This window comes from Scatophagus argus, chromosome 13 (assembly GCF_020382885.2).
Source record: "Scatophagus argus isolate fScaArg1 chromosome 13, fScaArg1.pri, whole genome shotgun sequence".
Taxonomy (NCBI): domain Eukaryota; kingdom Metazoa; phylum Chordata; class Actinopteri; family Scatophagidae; genus Scatophagus; species Scatophagus argus.
Window position 1 is genome coordinate 16,042,897 of NC_058505.1, and position 23,252 is coordinate 16,066,148.

Here is a 23,252-nt window from a genome sequence, read left to right on the forward strand (position 1 = left end):
AGATATGTTTTCCAGTGAACAGTAAAAGTTCTCCCATCTCAGAATGAGAAAATATTTTACAATGTCTTGTATCAATGAACTGTTTTCTGGGACTTTGTAACACAAGAAACTGACATGTTGGAATCTGAATATTGCTTTTATTTAAATACATTAAAATTTGCAATGTAACAAAACTATTGGCATATGAAATTCAAACACCAATTTAAATGAACAAAACATGGCTCACTTCATTTTTCTGTGACTAGTGTCAGTAACACTAGGTTATTTTTCTCTCAGCCTCTGCTCTGCGTCATATTTCCCCATTTACACTGTTCACAGACTATCTTACAATACGAGTGCTGAATAAAAATGAGGTAAGAAAGTGGTTTGAAGATTACAGATCATGCAGAACATGCTGAACAGCAACAAAATATTTTGTGAAGGAGCAAGTAACAAAAAAAAAAGGAAAATACATGAGTGTGCATTTAAAAATAATCAATTTACACAGCTTTTGCATCTTTGGTTACAAAGTAGGTTGAATGATTTCACAGCTTTCCCCCCTGGCCACCCTCAGGAAAAACCATGGGAAAACAACATGAAGGAGGGGGTGGGGGTTATGGCAACACTAATTCATTTTTTTTAGAGAAAATTACCAACTGAATCTTCATGAAATGCCTTCTGCAGGTTCACGTTAAGATTTGATGTCCACGGATGAAGTCACCCATCAAGGCTCTTAATACTTTATACAAGAATGTACATTCATACTGGATCTTGACTTGAGCTATCAATTGGCAATTGCAGAGTAAATTTAGAGTTAGTGTTAAACATTTGTCAGAATTTTGTTTTGTTTTTTTATTTGCCTACATTTTAACAATTAAATAAAAAGCATTGCCCTGGCAAGTATGGCCAATCTGTTGAAACACTGAGAAAAAAAAACTGGGCTATTGTTAAACAGATTTCATGAAATTGTTCATTTATGAAAATAGCAGCCCTGTAATAAATAAAACACTTAACAGTAGAACTCAAAAGACGGATGCAAGGGTTGAAGTTGATGTAAAAGTAACGGCAGCGGTGTGGCGCTCCGAAAACCAGACTCTCTCCCACTTACTACTTTACAACATGAAACAGCAAGGCTAAAAATACCCCGTTACCCACTCAGTTATCTCTCTTTTAAAAAAATAATCGCTCTCTTTTTGACAGTCGCTCCCGTTTGTCCCTTATGTGAGGCGATGCCCCTCCCTTTCCACAGCCACGGCTTGAGCCGGTTTCAGGTTAGGTCGCAGGCCTGTCTGGCTCAAGCCCGGTCCAAGAAAAGATATCTTGTCCACAAGCTTGGACCCAGCAGTCAACCCATCCGGGAACATAGCCAAGATGGAAAAAACCCCCACAAACCACTCTGACCTTCCCTGACACTCGGTCTCTGCACACACTTTCTCTCTGTCTCTCTCTTGATGATTGCATTAACACTGGAAAGGCCCACAGTACAGATGCACGCACACACACACTTACATATCACAGTCACCCTTACTAACTCACTCTGATACACACACTCACACACAAGCACTGTACTCTGTGGTCAAGCTGGTGGCTAAGAAGACAAAGTTTTTTTTTTCTTCTTTTTAATTTCACATACACTAATTGTAATAATTTGTAGAGAAGATGCTCTTTTATTCTCTGCCCCATGCCAAGCAGGACAGATGCATTTCAAGCAGAGGTGACGTTGGGTTGCAGTTGTGGTTGTTGGCCAGGATCGAGCTGGGGCTGAGTCTGGAGCTGGGGGTGTGACTGCTGCTGAGGCTGAGGCGGAGGCTGAGGCTGGACTTGAAGCGGAGGCTGGGCCTGTTGCTGAGGCTGGCTGAGTCCCTGCTGGGAGGGCGTGGTGCTGGAGCCGGTGGCCGACTGGGCAGACAGCTGAGATAGCTGCTCGCTGTTGGCCAGGGATTTCAGCACGGCGTTCTCCCTCTCCAGCACAGAGTTCCTCTCGTACAGCTCCTTGATCTGCTCCTTTAAGACCTCCACCTCTTCGCGCACTGCATACATCAGATGGCTTTTCACCAGGTCCTGCAAGACAGGAAGACACATACATGACCCGACCAGAAGCAGCAGAATCACAAGGAAGCTGATTTATCATGTTCAGACAAGGACATCAGCTCAAAACTAGTGGCTACATTTGTTTATGTCTTCAGTGTGTGTTGATGCTTGAAGGCAAAGCCAAACATAAAAATAAAGACCCTATAGCAAAAAAACAACAAAAAAACTAATTCAAGAAGAAAAAATGTGTTGAATTCAGCATGATAGTTCAGTATTGTATATGTGTACAGATTCCGGTCCCCATCTTTCCATCTGAATAAATTCCTACTTCATCTATTTTAAATTAAAAAGTGAGACAAAACTTTACTCGAGGAAGTGTATGATAAATGAATTACTCACCATTGCCTGTTCAATTTTATTATCAATGGCAGCAACGTTGGTTCCCGAGGCCCTATGAAAGATGAAGACGGATAAGGTCATGTTAGAAAAATAATCTTGTAGGTTTCAATATTTAACACCTCTTAAAGAGAGTCATGTTTTTTTTTTTTTTTATTCGTTCTTTGGGGTTTCTTGTCTTTCCCCTAACAGATGGTAAAAGCAGGAAACACTGGAAAACATACAAATGAACGTAACTGGAAACAAATAAGGAATAGCAAAAGCCCTAAGACACTGGTTCTCAATTAATCAAAGCACCCACTCACTACTGGTTCACCACAGGAATCTGGGGCAGACCATATAAAATAACCTCTCATCACTCTTGGTCATTCTACATACATTAGAGCTCAAATATAGGTCAGGTCACTGAGTCTGCAGAAAGAAGCTCAGCTGAAACACAGCAAGTCTGAGCTGGTGACACTAACTCAGAAACGGCCATATTCAGTGTAGATCTGATCACGGCACCATGACATCGAGCAGTTCCATCTGGCGGAATATACGTATATAAAATATGAGGATTAATACCATATATTCTCTGATCACCTCTGAATCTATGACTATAATGACCCCATTTCTTTGAGCAAACTAATTTCAACTGAGATCTCAGAGCACCTGCTGCTGTGTCACGCATACTTTATCTAATCAACTCTGGCTTGACAGTGTGAACCTGATACATTTAAATAAGCTCATTTTAGACAAAAAAAATTAAACATAACTGTCTCAAATGCATAAGAACACACTGATAAAATACTCCCAACAGCTTGCTTCAAAACATATTAAGAGATTTGTTTTTCACAGGAAACTTTCCACATTTCAGACCTATCTTATAAATAGGCGTTACCTCTACTAAATCACTGATGATTTTAAACTTTAGGTTTTTATTATGATTGATTAACTTGACGAAGATTATTGTTGGATATTGCACAGTTGTTCGTCTTAGAAGTCACTATTACAAAAATACAAAATCTGCAAGTTTTCGTTTCAGCTGTGCATGTTCCCACGAGAGACATGCGGTCCTGTGCGGGCAGGCAGAACCCCGCAGAACCCGGCAGAGCCCGTTACCTGCGGCGTGTGAGGCGGGAGAGCAGCGGCTGGCACGCGGCGAGCCTGGACGGGCGCGCGGGGCAGCCCGGCTGACTGTAGGAGAACGTGCACGGCATGGCGCTGACTGCTGCCGGAGCTACATCGGTAGCGACGGAAAATGAGGCCACCAACCCGGAGGTGGATCAGTGGGCTAACTGTGACCACATTTAGAGCAATGATGAAACATGAACCAACGGGTGGAGAAGGCAGGGGGAGGCTGACAGGAGGCGGAGAAACAGCTCTGCTCCGCCCGCTTCAGAGAACGCTAACAGCACAGTGACAGCGTAGACTTCATGGCACTTAGTTAATGACTCCATTCACAAGAGGGCGAATAAATCAGATGTATTCGATCTTCATGTTACATTTATATTCACAACGTTACTGTATAGAGGGGGACTTACAAGCTGCCAGCCTGTAAGTCTGGACCCAGACTGCTGTGAGACAAATGTCACAGACACTGCCAGGTTTGTCAGGTCTGACTACCAAACTCATTACAGCAGTGATGGATCAAATCACTTAGAACAGCAAGTAGCCAAGCTTGTTCACAGCTTTAAAGGCATTAATATTAAGACACGAGCTAATTCTGATAAGTCATTGGTTTTGCAGGTATTTTCATAAAGCAGTATTGGACAAATTCAGAATTTGACCCGCAGGGTGGCGCAACAGTAGAAATCAAAGGGCTCACCAAAGTAACTGGAATTTATTCTCCTGGGAACTGCCATCGTCTCTTCTAAATTTAGCACCAATCGATTGAAATGTGGACATGTTTCACTGGACTATTAATCAATCTGATCTGTGAGTTGATCATCACAGTCATAAAGATTAATCGATTGGAGACTGTGAATATCGATATTCAGTTTCATGGAAATCCGTCCAGTAGTTGGCGAGACATTTCACTCAAAATCAAAAATGATCTCTCTAGTCTCTCCTCCAACATGGCTAAAAACGACTGGTCATTTATATACATAAAGACATTACCTAAAGCACGTCTTCCACATGTTTAAGGTAATTTGGAAAAGTGGCATTACTAAACAGTTTCTCCACCAGAGGGCACTGCCAAGCTTATTTTTCTAACTGTAAACTGTTGGCTGTGGACTCCACAAGAAGACACTATGTTCTGTTCCTCAACACCATTTCATTTATGTGTGTGATGTGAGCAGAAGTACTCAGTAGATTGTTATCAGTGGAGAGGACTGGGGAAAGAATGTTCCCCATACAGCTGCTGCTAAGAAACACAGTCACTCACAGACCCTGTCCTACACTGCCGCTTTTGATCTGTCGGATCTGACAGTGTCTTACATGAGAGTCCAACAAACCAACAAAGAAGACGTCTTGACTAAAACACACATGGTGTCACTCAGCCTGTACACACAGATGCAAATCCACGATTGGCACTACTCACTCATTAGAACGAGGCGACTGAGAGTGGATATATATATATATATATATCCATTGTTTAGTGAACAATGCAGTGATACTCCTGAAAACGTCTGAGATTTCCACAGTGCCCCGAGCCAAGATTCCGCTTCAGAAATCATGGGGGTTTGGGTGGCTACTCTTTACTTCAGCTGCAAATGTATGTAAATATCACACTCATAATTTATGGATAAAGCTGACTTTCATTTAAATATAAATTACTTTGATGAACATCCCACCGTGAATGCTGAAGGCTGCACTGGCCCACTGCTGGAGCCAAGTTCCACAGATAACAATACTAAAACATCCTATCATCGCCGATAAATCTGTCAACTTCTACTCATTAGTATCTCTTTCTCCCCCCGCACCAACCTCAGCTTCACCCTGTACCAAATATGTGTTTAATTTAGACGAGGTGTCGCACACAGGCTCTCCCACAATTTCCTCCCCTAACAGGAGTTTTCAATAGGCCTGTGCCTGGAGGAATCTCTCACTCTATAAAGTACAGACCTTGAGAGGACCATTTGAACTACACCCTTTTGCTTCACCAGTGGCTTCAGACAGTACAAAAACATGCTTTATCATAAAAGAATTACACTCTGTAGCAGTGTGACATATTGCACACAATGTTTTATGCATAAGTTGTATATTCAGTAGAGGCCTGTATTACTATTCAGTCATGGCCCAATATTATCCTGCCGATCTTGTTCAGACTGGTTTTCAAAAGGTCAATTCACACTTTTAAACCCTTTCCCAAACAGTTGTTTCTTTAACTCTAAGTTAAAGAGAGGGCATACACTTCTGTACACACACACAGAGCTGTGGAAAGATGGACACACTCCAACTACTTTTAACTCATTCAACTGTTTTGAGACCAAAATGGAATCAAGCAGGGTCCACAAGCAGTAAATAACTGCACAATATGAAAATATGACGATAAAATGCTAATTCATAAAAAAATAGTTATGATAAACAACATGTAAAAGCTGAATATTTGGTTCAACATGGAGAGGGACAGTCCTACCAAAGAGATACATTCAGATGCCAGGAATATTCGGCGATGGCTGTCCGGTTTACATAACTGAACTAATGAGAGCAGTAAAGACAAATGAAGTAAAACAGGGACAGATATGAGACAGATGGGAAAAATTAGGAATGAGTGCAGTTGTTAGGATGTCATAAAGGCAGCTGTTCTGGAGACACAAACTCTAAGAGGCTTCACACAAGAGTGTTTCTACATGTTGACATGACATCATTATAGCAGAACTTGGCCAAAAATAAAAAATCCACTTGGGGATGGGAAACGTGGACCCAAACGTCATGTGAACTGTGAAAATGTCCCTGATGATTTCCTAAAAGGCAATCTGATTAATTCAAATTGCTTATTGCGTCCAACCAAAACCTTAAAATATTCTGTTTATGTAACAAACAAACAACTAATTGATTTATTTTCTGGAAGGTGACTACTCAATAATCATTTCAGCTCCTTTGTCATCTGTGTTTGACACTGAGATTATAGTTTCTTGTCTTAATGACTGTGAATTACCACACTAAACTTAAACTTAACTTAAAGCAGGAATTTTTTTTTCCACCTGGCTTCAGTCCAGGGAAGAACAACATGGAGTGTCGCTACTTAGAGAATAAAAGGAGACACCCATGTGTGCTGCTGCTGGGACATGTGACAAATTAGTGACGGGTTTATAACTATGGAGACTGAAAAACACCAACAATACAGTAAAATACTTCTCAAAGTGTCTGAGATTCTCACAGTGCCCTGAGCCAAGACGTTGACAATAAACTGCAGTTCTGCTTCAGGGAGTCAAAGTGGTTAAAGATGATTTTGTTAAGTCATGGTGGTTTGGGCGGCTACTCTTTACTTCAGCTGAAAATGTACTAGTTACATTGAAGGAAGCATGAATAACAATAAAGTCAAAACCATATTAGGACACCATCTGGTGCCCCAAGTAAAACTTCCAAGAAAAACTGGCACTGGGGAGAAATTTTTGGAAACCACAACGTGAGCAAGTAGTGTTTTGGGCCTCTGCCTGGTCAAAGCACTGTTCCTGACGCACATCATCTTGTATAGGCCTCTAGATCAGATGTCAAAGCCGAGAACCTGTTTGAGCGCCTGACTTTAATAGAAAACGTGATGAATGCATGGTAAAGCCTCCTCCTCCTCCTCCTGTTTTCCAAGTGCTACAAAGCAAACAGTATACAGTGTAACTCCTGATGTAAGCAGGCCTAAGGTCAAGCCCCAGAGGACTAAGGGGCTGGGCTGAGATCAAACAAACACGTTAACGCTAATGAGCATTTGAACTTGCTCTGCCACTGTATATACAACCAACACCACTGCAAACTTCACCTTCTACATTAGCTGACTGACATTTCTAAGTGGATTTTGGAGTTTCCCCATACCGACTTAGCTATAAAATGGCAGAGTCAATAAAAAGTCCATTAGAGGCAGAAAAGTTTACACAGACAAGTGAAGCAGGGAGGGAAAATAACTCATTTGAACGCTGAATAGTTGTCTTTCCTCGCCACTGGCAGAACTGCTGGCATATTTAACAGCAGCAGGTTTCCTCTTCCAACACAGTAAAAACAAAGCTAAGGCTATTTATCTCGGCCTGAGACATGATAAGGCAAGTTCAGAGCTTAGGAGGCGACGCCTGATCAAATGCCTAAGGACAACAGGTGCACAAGTTAATCTTACCTTGACAGTAGTGACATACAAATGGCTCTAATCTTAAATCCAGGTCTTTATAATATAAACTTTATTTTTATATCCGAGTATGTTGCACTGTAATGCAGACGTACAGGGCCTGCCGACAGTAAAATCACAACAGCTACAGCAACACAGAGCACACAAGTATCACATGTGCATGTGTTTACTTTTATCTGAGATCTGACAACTTCCACTGTTTACATCACATTATATTACACAGTAAGGAAGCATCAGTGGTCTGCTAGTGGAGAATAAATGAGGAAGTGACAACCTCAAATGTGTCAAAACTGTTGCCGGTATGGCAGGGCTCGGGTCCAATTATGAAGTGGGGAGTGGGGGGGGGCAACAAGACGACTACAACTTTACAAAGACATAATTGATGACATCGTAGATGGAAGAGATAACTGTCAGACTAAAGAAAACATTTACGGTAAGTAAGGAGTAAAAGCAAATTAATGTTTGCACTGTAATGTGTGTACCAGGATTCGAATAATTTGTTAAGAAATTTTACTAAAACAAAAATGTGAACCTCGTGGTGGTGCTAAAGGAAAAGTCAGATGATCACCACCAAAGATAGTTGGAAACTTGCTCTGGGATGAATGAATGTCTGCACCAATCACAATCCAGATTTATACTAAGTTTAGACATTTGGGCCAAAATGGAAGGTCAACAAGCCAACGCTGTCATCCCTGCACTACTTCTAGACTATGGAAGCTAAGTGTAAATTTGGACTCTGATACAAAGTCTGATACAAAAGTCTGTAGAACAGAAGATGAATCAGGATAATCAAAGATAACACATCAAGCAATTTATATAAGATTCCAGTAAGTTCAGTCATGGGATCCCTGAATCTCAGCACATATGTTAATTTCTTTACAAATTTAAAAATACTGTTGAAAGGCCAAATCAAATGTTTTATATACTGCATTATTTTCTTTCTGGGACAAATGTTAAGTCAAGACTGATGAGGAAAAAAGAAAAGAAAAAAAAAAGAGACAGAGGGGGGTGGCATACTACAAATAATCCTCTGCAAGAAGTGAGTGTGCCAAGTGAGCCACGAGGATGCCCATATGGGGGACTTTTATTTTGACAGCACAAAGTTCTGCAGTGCATCTGGATATGGCTCTACTATGCAGCTGGTGAGGCCTGAAAGACATGAAAGTTACACTCCAGTGATATAACTTAGGAGAGCTGAGACAGAAACATTTCCATGTAAACAAACGTGAGTTTATTAAATATTTTCTTCCCAAGCTTTTTTTCTTTATACTGCAGGAGCCTTGCTATTAGCTGAACACATAGGTGGACATAATTTTCATATGGGAGCTTAAATAAACAATATGTAGTGAAGTAAAAGTCAAGAGTCTTCTTTTGCCAAAATATCACATACAATTGAGCACCTTGTCATGTTCACAACCTCCTCTATGACTTCAGACATGATCCCACATAAACCTGAATAAATTTCAGGTCAAAGCCAAAGGCCATCGCCATGAGCTACCAAACACAGAGTCTCAAACAAAGCCTTGGTTATCTGTGCTTCCATGAAAACAAAAGCAGCCCTTGGGAGAACAGTGTATCCACAACAGCACCACTTGGAAAAAAAAAGGGAGGCACGGGGCCTAAAACAGTACTGTCTGTGCTATCTTACTGCTTTGCTGCCTTCTGTTAAGTGGAAATCACCTTCAATTGGGCAATTATAGCTGGCACAACACTGGGCCTTAATAGCACTAAAACAGATCTTGAGTTTTCAGCTACCAACACTTCCAACATCTAAGCTCACATAATAACATTTTAATATATATATATATATATATATATATATGGTTGTTTTTACATTTATAGGGCTGTTTTTATATTTATAGTTATTTTACGTATTCATAGGTTAATGGACTTATATCGGGACCAGGGAAACTAATTTCGTTCCACCTCGTTTTTTTTACAAATGACAATAAAGCTCCTTGAATCCTTGAACATATGTTCGTTGGCCGTTGCTTTGTAGCAATTGCCCCTTCAATTGCTTGCGATGTGTGTGTCAGCTTTTTATTTCTCTAAAAACAGTTTCATTTCCTGTCACTCAGATATGGTTTCACGTGCTTCCCTTTTTCATTTTTGTAAAAGGCATCATAAAACATTAAAGGTGTTTTCTAATTCTGCGGGTGGCTATTTTTGTGAGTCACCAAGTGTCTGCATGAACCACACACTGCAGTTGTCATTTATCAATTAAAAGCTCATTGTTGAATTTAAAATGAGACAGTGAACAAATTGACAGAAACAGTGACACAGTGGGAAGAATGTTGCACAGGCTGTTACTGAAATCCTGTGTTACAGATAGCATGCATGCACTCTTCAGCCTCCTCAAGTAGCTCAAAGCAACACGTTTAGTGGATGTTAAAAGTTTTCATTTCTAACAACATTGTTATTTTCAGATTTTTGGCCATTTTCTACAAGGCATAAAAACATTTTACCCTCAGAGATGTTGGGACATTGAAACCGTAATGGAGACTGATAGTAAAAGCAACATGAGCCGTCACCTGATCAGACAGGTAGTAGACAAAGTGTTTTACCAGATAACTTACTAGGCAGTGTAAACTCACATGGATGATAAAATCATTACCAGAAGTGCCTGTTCAAAATGTCTACTAGACTGTAGAGCTACTTCCCGATTCAACTATGATCTTCTCGTTGGTATTTATGTCCAGAGTTGTGCAGTGCAACGGACAATTTGCAAGGATATTCAGGGTATGTTCTTGTTCTTGTTTCACTTCCAAACAACTTAAACTAGGGAACTGTGTTTAAAGCTGAAACGATTAGTCGATTTTGCTACTTATGAGCTAGCACATACACCCTTGGGTTGAGTACCAAGATGTACCAAGATTTTGTAAAAAAAAGAAAAGAAAACAAATGACTATATAGATTTGCTTGCAGCCAATCACTGCAATGGTTCATTGATTTAATGCGACATGTGATTGGCCCAATACTGCAGAAGCGTGATGTGTTTGACGGAGTTGGCGTTCCATTCCATTCACATGATGGGTATTAAATGAAGCACTTTATTTGTAGTGGTACAGGTATCAATTTTTGAAATGATATCTACGATTATCATACACCTTCACTCGCTAACATAGCTAATTAATTGAGAAAATACCCTGACAACAAGCATAGCCATTAGTTGCAGCTGTTCTTTGTTTTAAAACCTGTTAACAATCTGTTGAACTGTCTGACTGCTCGTGTTGTTTTACATAGCGGACTCCCTTCTCTTGTTTGTCTCCACACCCAAAAAAAAAAATCAACTGAGCTGGTACACAAGACAAGAGAGATGATGGCCAAACTTGTGAAAATAACACCCCGGCAGTAAACAAAACTGAATTTTTAAGTGACACAGACAATATATACTGTCAAAGAAAGAGTGTGTGTCAAAGAAAGCACCAAACACAGAAGCTGACAACAACAGAGATGTTGATGAGAAGTCTGTTGGTCAATCCCGTGCTTACTGCCAGGCTTTGTTTTCAAACTCAATCCATGCACATGGAGAAAAGCAAAGCTCATTGCTACTGAACACTGCACACATGTTGTTACACTCTTGCAGGTCTGTCCAGTCCAATCCAGTATAGTACTGTACCTATCACTGTGGGCCTTTGAGTCCCTTAATCTGCTGCCAGACTGGAAGGCCTGGTAGAAAGCCTTGGAGGGGTTCCTGTGTCCACCACATTCAAGGAAAGAGAGAGGAGACAGACATAAGGAAGAGTTGAAACAGCTGAAAGCAGACTCAAGTTTGTTTCCTAGAAATGTTTCCTTGCACAGCTTCATTCCCCTGTCAGCCAGCTACTTGGACCCGTTCAAATGGTGCACTTAACGTAGCTGGAGAAAAGGCTCTTTGAGTAAGGCATATGGGACATTGAAAAACAGTAAAAAGTGAAGGAGCTGGAGAAAGTCTCAACACAGGAATGGTATGTTCAAAGGTCGGGCCAGCTTCATATACTTAAAGGGCCTCCCTCAGGCCATTCACATACAGAATGTGCACCATCACTCACGCTTAGGTTGTTTTCTGCACAACCAAACAAGTACTCTGAAAAGAGGGGAAAAGCCAGCCATTACTCCTGGTTTTCAGGTAAGAAAATAAAATTTTTCTGAGTTGTTGAAAAATGACTGCTTCATTCACAAGGTTAAAGTTTACATTTTCTCACTTCAATGATTCAAACACTGTCATGTCTTGGAATTTAACATTACCTCCTGCTTTCCTGGTGAGCCACAAGTACACGGTGTTCTAGGCAAAGGGATGCATATTCGAGAAGGGGAAAGGAAATCCCCACATTGACCCCGACACACACACACACACACACACACACACACACATTTAATCTGCTTCATGCTGGTTCCTTTCAAAACTAACTGCTTCTCTCCTTCATCCACACACACTGACATAAACACATATGCATACATACACAATACTTAAGGGCAATGCAGTCAGAGTTACACACACACGCAAACACACACAGTGTTGATTTACAGCATATGTGTGTGAATTTGATCGGAGCCGATGCTCTTTTCCTAGAAATCACTGGCACAAACTCCCTTCGTCACATTACCTCATGACTAAACACTCTCACAGGCCTCCTCCTATGCTGCTGCTTAATTTCGCTTTGCAGGCTATGGCGCAAGAAACACCACCACACACGCGTGGCATGCACACACTTCCACAGAAAACCTCTCTTTTCCATAGCTAAACTCAGAGCTCTGTGCAAACGAGCTACTGGCTGAAATCATGGAGGTCAGATGACTTTGACTCCAGCAACTTCTTTGTGAATAAGGAGGAGTCATCACTCCCTGTTTACAAGTAGCAAATACTGAGCTCTCAATGGCTCTCTTTGTAACCCTAAAATGTAACATGTCAATATCCATTTCTGAAAGCCCGTCATTGTAAACCGACTAATCGTTGTTTTCAGCAGTGGTGAAAGTCTTCCTCATCAGCACAGCGTATGGTGTTTGAGGACGGCAGAAAGACAAGGGGGTAACCCTCAGTAACGTATCTATCTATCTATCCCAGCAGATATGTGCAAACAGGAGCAAAATCCCTTTTCCTTTCTCTATCCCTCTCTCTAAAATCACATGAGCTCACCTGACACAACAACTAAGGTTGTACACACTCAAGCTTTGCCCCAAAGCAAACATATGACCTGGCAGGAGATGCAAATAACCTTTTGGTGCTTTCTTGCTGGTTGATGTCACACGTGCAACTGGAACATGACAGGGTTTTTCCTTCAGTGTGCGTCTGCACTGCAAAACTGTGGCTGCGTCAAAGGGTCACTTTTGACACTTTTCTGAACCTCTTAATAATCTTGCTAAGCCATTGTGCACAAGAACACCCACGTTACCATTAAGTGATGAGAACAAAAGAGAGAGAGAAAATGGGAGAGAGCAAGAAAACATACAGAGAAAAAAAATGTGTCATGCGTTGTCTACTGTGTTTGCAATGCCAGTGAGCTAGCAAAGCCTTTTCAAGCCCAAACCCTCCCACTCTACTGCAGTGATTGCTTTAGCGTGGCAGCAGCAGTAGGTGGAAAGGCAATCAGGGGTCTGGGGGTGGAAGGGGACAAGTTAAAAAGAGGGTGGTGAAAACTCTTGCTGCTGGTGCTCATGAGGCTTCAGGTTCTCTGTACCATCCATCCATCAACCAGAGAGCAAAAGTAGGTCAAAACTATTTAGATTTCAGCTACCCAATGGGAGTTTCTTTCACTGGGTTTTGGGTTGTGGATGAGGAAGATGGAGCACAGGGAAGATTCAGAGCCACTGTACAATTACAGAATGGCCACCAGAAGAGAGTGGGAGCTGGGACGCCGACACTCCACTAGCACAGGTTTGTGCCAGGACACTAAGGAGGAACTTTATCCCTTTGACCACTGCAGGAACCTAGTTTACTGATCGTGGGCCATAGTTCCCCAGAAGTTCCCCTCTTCCAGGGTACTTATGAGGCACTTCCAAGAACGATCGGGGTGAAAGCTGGTCATACACAAGCTGCTTTCTTTTTGAATGCATTCATGCTACAAACAAACCCTGTTTGCACTATCAGAATATCAGGACTGGGATTTTTCTAAACTGAAAAGCAAACAACCGTTACGCAGCCAACTTCCCAAAACAAGTACAGCATTAACGAGAGGAACTGGGTAAGCAGGGGAAACCCACTGGATTTAAAAATCTAAGTGTGTTTACAGGTCTCGGGAAGTACTACTGCACGTAAAAACCAAAAAAAAACAAAAAACAAAAAGTTCTATTAAGCCTTTTGTGTCTCAAGGGGGAGTTATGTAAATTCCGATCAATCACCCCAACTGATGTCACCTAAGGCAACATAAGCCTCTACCAACATAACACCCACACACCTGAACTGATCTTTATCCCATCTGTCAAAGTGTCCATCGTGAGTCTGACAATGTTAGTGGTAGGAGTCCAATGCTAAATTGCTTGAATGCTTTTTGAAAGGAGACGGGGGAAAAAACAGCATACCCTTGCCACTTTGGTAACAGGCATCTTATTTTGGGTCCTGCATGCCTCATTTGTGACACTGATTCAAGCACTACAGCCGTAGAGCTGCTATAAAGTCTAAGAAAAACGCAGTGACTTTAACTCCCTCCAAGTTTGCTGTGTTGTCTCATCACAGGCAAAAATTAGCAGTAAGTTGCTTTTGAATCAGTTATCTTTATTTGCTGAATTTGTCCAACCTTTCTTGCGGTCGCTGGAAAAAGCATACATGTGCTAAAAGAAATTTGTTAGTTAGTTTAGTTATTGAGATTTTTTTCCCCCAAAACCTCACTGGTCTCCAAATGTCCAAAGAAGTCACTTCTTAAGTAGGTGCTTACATGAAAACGTGTGACAGACGCATTGGCTGCACCAACATCTAAGTTATTTCAGAAACAGTTAACTGATCGACCACACAAGGGACTGAGGACTCAAGTGTGTTATTTTATTTTTAACAGAATTTCTTTTTTTAAATAAATAAGAGTATCATGAAAATCATTATTGGTTTCTGCCCAGCTGGTGACAAGCCAGAAGCAAAGAAAAAAAAAAACAGCTGAAAAGTGAGTCTTGCTAATGCTTCAAGTCACTTAAGTACCACTCTTCAAAAACAAGATAACAAGCATATTCTCAGCTGAGCTTATCTACAGCACAGCACAACACATCCCCAGTTAAACAAGCCATTAAAACCTTGGACTGGGTTGATGACGTTTTTCTGCTTGACAGAACAATGGAGGGCCTGCCTACCTGGGCTAGATGTGATGATTGAACCAAAGCCTACTGACAAACAGACAAGTAGTGTCGGTTGAGCCAGAACAATACATCTTTCTTTTTGAAAATAGCTCGAAGGCTGAGAGCAGCCAGAGGGATGCAGAAGATGAACAACTTCACTAGTATACACAGAGACAGACACATACATATATATATATATATATGAATGAATGTCAGATTTCTTGCAGAGCTATTGTCTTGGACCAGTTTTAGCTGTGTGTACAGTTACAGAAATCTAGTATCTTTGACAGATACTAGATGTGGTGCTGGAAAGCTCCAAAAGTATCACAGCATGAATGGTGGCTGCCAGGTTTAGAGGTCTGATTACTGCTGAGGCTTAAGATGCACAGCAAAAAAAGTTGTGTACTTCTACCTCTTTGACATCTCTGTGAGGCATACTCTGGGTAAAATGTGCCCACTAAATGTCATACGATACGACCAGAGAGCCCCAGTGCGGAAGTGGGGAGCGAGCTGAGGAATATGAAATGAATAGGTGGAGAGCAGTGTGAGGGACTGGGACTGAAAACAGGATACGGCAGTAAACCAGAGGTCATGGGGGGGGGGGGGGGGGCCCCTGTGCCTACATGCTGTCTCTTTGTGTCACTCTCTCATACATACATACACCATGACTGAAAGTGAATAATATGATTTAAGGTCTATGGTGAATATGTCCAAAAAGTAATGACTCAGCTCCTCAGTGAATGCTCCCCTCACCCCCAACATGGATACTTTCTGCACACACTGAGGTAGCCCATCCCCTTTTAAAGACACACCCCTCACCCACCCACACAGGGACAGTCTCTCCATTCACAGTGGCAAAAACTCCTCCACTGCATCGCAGGCCAGGAGTCCAGTGCCCTCCCCTCCCCTCTCCTTCCCTCCCTCCTAAGGAGTCCAATTTTAGATAAGTCCCCATTATGGGTCGACAATAAACTATAACTCCCCAGCATGAGTTCAATTACACACAGACTACAGATGCATTATACTCATGCAAACAATCCTGCAAAATAGAAGCAACTTCCCAGCGAATGCAACAAAGACATTATGATAATCAACCAATGCTATTTTACGCCTTCAGTTGCTGAAACCATCTGGGAAACATTAAACTGAGCAAATCATATTCTCAGAATCTTCAAACCCTATCTCCACAGTTGTGCTTTAATTACTTGCAAGGAAAATTACAGGGTAGAGGAAGATGGGGACAAACATTATCGAATGGCCAAGAGAGGTTTCCCAGGTTGTGCAACCTTGCATAACGTGCAGTCAAAATTGTGTGCATTCGCATATATGATCTTTCTGTGTTAAACAGATTATACATATTAGCTGCTGAAGAAGTCTGCTTGAGGTGAAAATGGAAGTGTTTTCATGGTGCGGTGTGTGGCACAGTGAGAGGCAAAATAAACAGTGCAGTAGAAATGTAGAAATTAAGCAAGAAACAAAAAAAAAAGCTGGGGGGAGGAGGGGTGGGGTTATATCGAGCTAAAATGCCTGCTGAAGCGAGGCACAAGTTTCGCTCTGCAGCTTCCTGCGTATGCTGCTGTTGCTGCTGCAAAGGAATGTCATTCGGCACTTCATCTCTACACGAACAACTGTCATGCCTTGTCTGTCAGTCAGTCAGTCAGTAGGGCGGTAGGTACAAAGCACCGACTGCACTAATGCTGCACCAGTGGTAAAAACTATGAAGCAGCAGTAGCAGCTGAAAGATCAGCCAGATAGAGCTCTGAGTGACTCGTGCGACATGCACACAGCTCTCACAGGGGAGTGTGCGTGCTTACGGCACTTTGGGGTGTGTGTTAAACCAACTCCCAATGCTCTGAACAGAATATACAATAATCCAGCCCACACCGTATTGCAAAACAAAAAGCCACGACATGACAACAAGCACAGTTGGTTGACACACCCCACTGTCAAGTCTCTTATCGACAGAATAGGGGCACAGTGGAAAGACTACTGCACAATGTCTGATAGGACTTGGCTGTCGTAAGACCCCCTGCTCTTATCAGCCTGGGAGCTGGGCCCTCTCACAAGCAATGCATATGATGTGTTTCCACTGCATGATACTGCCCGGCTCAATTCTGTCTTTTTGAGTTTCCATTATCAAAAGTTAAAAGCTAAGTTTCCAGTTGAGCTGAGCCGATGCTAAAAGGAGTGAGAGTGAAAACACAGCAGCCCACTGATTAGTCAGTATAATTCAGTTTCTGTTACAGTGTGATTTTGGATTTCCCTAAATCTCCAGAAAGTCTTTTGTCTTGCTGCCTTGAGCCTTTTCTGAAACAAAGTTTGTGTGCTTTCATTGACAAACGGCCATGCTTTGAATATTTTCCATCCTTCCCATGTTTGTTTCATGTTGAAGATGCTGTTACAGCCTTTTCATGTGATGTCGCTATAACGATCAGCTAAGAACCCGCCTACAGTTAGGGTGTACTATCTGCACTGGAAAACAAATTCGAGAAAAGTAACGGGTACCAAAGGTGGAAACAAGCCTATACTCCAAAAACACAGATGTCAGATGTATTGTCAAATGGCACAACTAGAGTTAAAGTGTATTATCTGAATCAAGTCCATGAGACGTGAGGCAATGATACTGTGCGGTAAGAGGGACAAATGTATACAGGTGTTCTAAATACAGGGTTATCGTATTTGGTCTCTTGATTTGACCCGCTTGTCAACACAATCAACAGCTGGAGATACAGCACTGACACACAACTCGTGGAGGCAGTTCAGGTACTTAAAAACATGCAGTGACTGTTTCCCGCAATTTGAGTCAAAGATAGTAATCTTTCTATCTTTCTGAAAGCCATAACTCCGTCAACTGTGAACACACAGAATAATGTACATAAAGTAGCTCAAGAACACAGAGAACACAAGATGTTTCTTATGAGTCCAAAACATCATGTTTCAAGGTTTTCTTCAATGTCAAGAGTAAATAAGTGGCGACTGTCTGTATATCCACGGGTGCTCTGTAAGCAGGAACCCCTAATGGCAGTTCATCAGCATGCTTTTAAAACTAGAATTAACTAGAATCAAGGTCGCAATCCTCTACACACCAGTCAAGTTAAAGACTACATCCACATCTGTCCAGAGACTCATAATATCATCTTCTTCATCTCATGGTACAAGAACAATCAGCTGAAGCTAAAGATCATTGAAACCAATGAGCTTGTGAGTGACTGCAATGCTTCAAACTTGGAAAATCCCTGGATTTCAGTGTGAGAATGGCTTCTGACACTGACCGTGGCTTTTACAAGCATCACCCCTTGATCCTCATACAGCATAATAAGTGTGTGTAAAGCCACTTAACAACTGAGGTTTAGTTTGTAGACAACAGAGAAAATAAAAACATAGTTGGAATAGAGGCTGAAAAATGTAAGTTTCCATAAAGTGGTGCACAACACACTCAAAACATTGTTTAAGAGATTGTTCACCCACACGTGAAGAAAAAAAACGTGTCAGCGTCCTGCAATCAGCGTACTCTGACTGGTCTATATTCTGAAACACTGTAAATGTAAACCACAGAGAAACTTTAGGCACAGTGTCACTTCCGCTCAAGTGTGCCATCTATTACAAGTGAAACAATGTGCCAAAACTCAGCAATTGAGAGAAAAGTTGCTGCTGGAAAGGAAGCAAATCCCATGACATACTAATTTAATTAATCCAACATTTAAATTCTTAAACTTCTACCATGCTGGGAGTTACCATGAGTTATATTTACCTGTGGGAAATTTCAGATTTGGTTTGACATACACTGTCAGAGGCTATCATTAATTTCAGTGTTCAATGCATGACAGCATTCGTAAACCTGCTTGAAAATCGAAGAAAAAAAAAGCCCTTCTATTTCTAACTCCAGAATTTTGTTATATTAAGTTTTACACAAAAAACAAAATAAAGGCTCACCCAACAACATATCTGCAGTACAGAATTAAAACACTTCATTTAAACAAATACTCTGAAAGCCTGTGTATAAAAAAAAAAAAAAAAAAAAAAAAATCCTGAGGGGAGCCCAAAGAGCCTGAGAGTGGAAACCATGATATCACAAATATGGCGACACAAAATCAAACACTCTTCACTGTGTTTGTATTACAAAGTCTTTTCCAGAGCAGGAACTAAACTATTAAAAGGTCAGGCAGTCAGGAAGTTTACTAAGTGGTCAGGACTAGCTTGAGGCTAATAGAAAATTGAGCTAACTCTTTGCACAGTAGCAACTAGCAACACATCTTGTTTGCAACATATCAACACACGCTGTGCTGAAGGGGGACAGCTTCCATGGGAGGGAAGCAGGTTGGAGACACAAGAATGATTCGACACACCTAACTCAAATACACACTCTTACATACAAGGAATCGCAGTATTACAAGAGTCATGTGTATGTTTAACAAGCTGTTCCCTTACTTCTTTAGGCCCTAATGAAAAACAACAAACATTAAATTTCCTTCCTGTGTGCCACTTCTCCACATTCCCCTCCCTCAAACTAGGGGGAAAACCCTGTTTGTTCATCTGACAAACAGTGATCAGCACTAAAACAAGCATTGCCTTTGCTGCAGCATTCAAACTACTTGTGATCACAGCAAATGGCCAAACGTGCCTGCTGTAACAAGCTTATTGCCCAACTTTACACTGAAACAGACACAGCTGGGCATTACGCTATCTGATAATGTTCAAACTGTGACCCAATATTGCACAGGCATGGTGATGGTGATAATGATGATGATGCTCGAGAGATTTTCTAACACTTCACAGTAAGATTTTGAAACAGTTACCTGTCCACATCCCCATCGACGGGTATGTGGATTCCAAACAGGCTGTTGACAGTCGGCGTGGCGAGCTGCAGGCTCTCAGGCATGAGGGGCTTCACTGTTTCCTTCCCAGAGACAATAGGAGACTGTGCATTGACGAGGCCCTCCAATTTCCCTCCACCACCACCCTCCACGTGTCCAAATCCAGCTGCTGGGAGGTTCTGCGTCCCCAAAGCCACTGGAATCTTGCTATGGGGTTGCTGACCTGGAGGCATACTGGAGGTTGTCACATTTGGCATGGCTGCACTGGAGGCACTGGGCACAGCAGTGGGCACAGTGGCAGGAACACTGGAGCTCACTGCGATGGCAGGCACATTTTGTACACCGGAGGATGTAGGGTGCAGGCTGTGGGGCTGAGGTTGTCCAGCAGGTCCATACTGACTCACACTCTGCTGCTGCAAAGTGGATGTACCAGCCAGTATGGAACTTCCAACACCTCCCAATCCTCCAGTTTGCTGCTGCAAGAGGCCAACTGCTGGCACCCCAGCAGGTACAGATCCCTCTCCCACTCCTGCAACATCTCCAACATGACTTGACACAGAAGCACCTCCAGAGACCGGCGGCAAGGCTGAAGCAGTTCCTTGTCCCACGGGCTGTTGCCCTGCAGACAGGCTGGACACTGGAAGGGACTGGCCAGTGGCAAGCCCTGGCTGTATGGAAGCTGTCTGTTGCTGCTGATAATACTCCGACTGACTGGTTAGGTGGTGACCCATAGGAAGCTGCTGCTGCTGGAGAGGGTATGCAATGGGCTGGGCTGAAGGAGGCATAATGGGAGACTTCTGTATGTGGACACCAGATTGAGGCAGGCCGTTTTGTCCGACAGGCAGCGTGCTCTGGGGAGCAGAAGGCTGGAGACCTCCCACTGTTGGCTGTGCTGGAACAGCTGAAGGCTTGGCACTAGAGAAACCACTCTGTGTAGTTGATCCACTCACACCCTGTGACCGGGCACCATAGTTTTGATGGTGGATTTGTTGCTGCTTCTGTGGTGCAGTCTCCACTGAAAGTATGCGGGATGACGAGAGAGAAGCATCCGCCACAGAGCCCAAGCCCTGACCTGAATGCGTTGACGGGGCAACCATGGATCCTCCCGTGAGCCCGAGCCCACTGTCTCTGTCTCCAGCAGGGTCCAGTGTCGCACTGACATGCCTTATGCTATCTACAGTCCTACTAACAGCAGAGCCCTCAGAGTCTTTCTCATAAAACTCTGTACACGTCCACCTGCCTCTTCGAAAAGGTTCTCCAGTACCATGATCGAGTTTAATGACCCTGAAGCGTGAAGTGCAACTCACCGTGGAGGTGGCAAGGGGAGGAGCAGAACTGGTCACTGCAGCAGGTTGGGATGTGTTCACTGACACACTGGCTGGCACAGCACTGGCTGGCACAGTGCTGGCTGTTGGAGCAGACATTCCCCCAGGCTGGGTGATAAAAGTTAAACCAGATGTAGCGCCAATCCCTGACGGCTGCTGACTACCTTGACTTGAGCCCAACACCCCAACCTTTCGAAACTCCCCAATCGCATTGCCTGACAGTGAAGACAACTGACTGGGTTGAGGTATGTGTGATGGTGCCATAACACTGCTCGCCTCCGGCTCGCCAACATTATTCAGGGCTTCTTCAGATGAACTTCTGTCACACGCGGGATCGTATTCAGCCCGTGACATGTCGAATATTTCCGACGACACATCTTCAGTCCGTGACTCGTCTGGGTCGTCCAGACTCTCCGTGTCGTCCGTGGCTCCTATAGCCGCCACCTGTGCCTGAGTCACACTTGTGATCTGAAAACAGCTCTTTTTCTTGGCCGGCATTTTCGACATATTGACAGCCTGATTCCAAGTCCCGTATGGCTATGTTTATCCTCCGTTAGAAAGGGACGACCTGGTTACAGCTTCTAGAACCTCAGATCATATTAAACAGCACACTTGCATCTATTTTACTGAGCCTAGCAATCTGTAAGCAAGATGAATCTACGCCATCCTTCTTCCTCTCTCGGTCTCCTGTTGCGTTTCATGAGCTCATAACGCAACGCCGCACTTCGTCTTGTCCAGAAATGCGGCTGTAGACACTGATACCAGCAGCCTTTATGATGGTGGATCCACAGCTTTCGGGCAGTCCCGACCGGCCTGCTAATATCCCGGTTGTGCAGTTGTCAAAGGGCCGTTGTCGCAGAGTGTGTTGCCTAGCTGCAGGAGCTACTTTAGGCTGAGGAGGGCCCGCAGCCCTCCACTCACCGAGCTAGCTAGCAAGTCAAGCCAACTGGCTGCTGCACACTCCCCCTACGTCGGAACAAGTATGCGAGACATCTTCCCGAAAGCAGTCCTTTGTACCCGCTCAGTTCAGCAGCTTAAAGTCATTCGGTGGCGACGCTTACTTTACGATCGAGGGAGGAAAACGTTCTTTAATTCCACGCTTTGAAACAACTGAGGATCCAAACAGCGCATACAGTTACCTCCCTCACTCAGTCACTCTTGACAAGATGGCTATGTTGTATGCAACCGCGCTGCATCGTGGGTAGGTAGTGTGCGCAAGGATGTTTACGTACGGGGCGTTTGAGAATTCCCCTTCATGCTGCTTTCAAAACATGCTCGGAAAAATAAGATTACGATACGCGCACTGGCAATCGCAATAAAAAATAAGCCAGTCAACATTTTCTAAGAAAGTGGGTGTCTGCTATACAAGCAATGAATCGCTAGTTTATATTCCTATTGATAATTTAGTAGTGCTGAAACGGTAATATTCCATACTGAGTATTCCAACACCAACATCAGGTACACCAACAACTGTGATAATTGATTAATCATTCATGTCGTTTTTATGTTCTCTGGTACCAGCTTCTCCAATGTGATTTTTGTACTGTACTTGGTTTCTGGGAAGTAGTGATAGGCATTTGACCATAACCGCACTATTATCTTACATAAATACTAATCAGTGGGTGTATAGGTAATGGATATATAATTGCTTGCTGCAACCCTAACTGCTTGGCCCCTGTTCCTCTCCACTCTACCCAAACCCCAGATTTGCTGTGTGGTGATTTGATTGCTTGCATTTACAGAGACATAAAGCTAACACGACGAAGGTCTTAAAACTATATTTTCTAAATATATATTTTATTGTCCATATTCCAGAGCTAGTTTATGACAAAATAGCACAAACCTGGTACTAGTCGTGACAACAGGCGACAGACACAGTCAAGGACTTTTCAAGTATGTGCGGACCATGTGAATAACATCAGAAAGTTCGAATGCTGCAGTGCAGAAAACATTTTATACGCTGGTTGCACAGCAGACATTTTGACTAACAAGAAAAACACAGGTGGACTTAATGTAATGGCGGCTTAGTTTCATAAGTCTCCCAGTAACAGTGATGATGAACCATCAACCACAATAGCAGGACTTCCTGTGAGTTTAATATAGCGATCATTAATACACCTGTGAGTTTTCTGCGATGTCAAAACGTCCTCTGTGCAACCAGTCCTTTTAGTTATTCTCTTGTTTCTCTGACCAATCTTTTACTAAGTTATT

At 42.7% G+C, this 23,252-nt stretch overlaps 1 protein-coding gene across 3 annotated transcripts; it reads right to left on the reverse strand.

The window, feature by feature from the left end:
- Nucleotides 1-119: 119 nt before the first annotated feature.
- LOC124068881 (TSC22 domain family protein 2-like) lies at nt 120-22,255 on the reverse strand. 3 transcript variants are annotated; one of them, XM_046407405.1, is made up of 4 exons: nt 19,699-22,254; nt 11,283-11,357; nt 2,410-2,461; nt 120-2,040 (listed from the first exon to the last, which is right to left on the reverse strand). In XM_046407405.1, exons 1-4 carry the CDS (start codon nt 21,546-21,548, stop codon nt 1,684-1,686), a joined length of 2,334 nt encoding a protein of 777 aa, XP_046263361.1. In that variant the 5' UTR covers nt 21,549-22,254; the 3' UTR covers nt 120-1,683. The 3 variants fall into 3 exon arrangements, with proteins under 3 accessions (XP_046263361.1, XP_046263362.1, XP_046263364.1); XM_046407406.1 differs by lacking the exon at nt 11,283-11,357; XM_046407408.1 differs by lacking the exons at nt 120-2,040; nt 2,410-2,461 and adding an exon at nt 7,815-8,812 and having other exon boundaries at nt 19,699-22,255.
- Nucleotides 22,256-23,252: the final 997 nt, after the last annotated feature.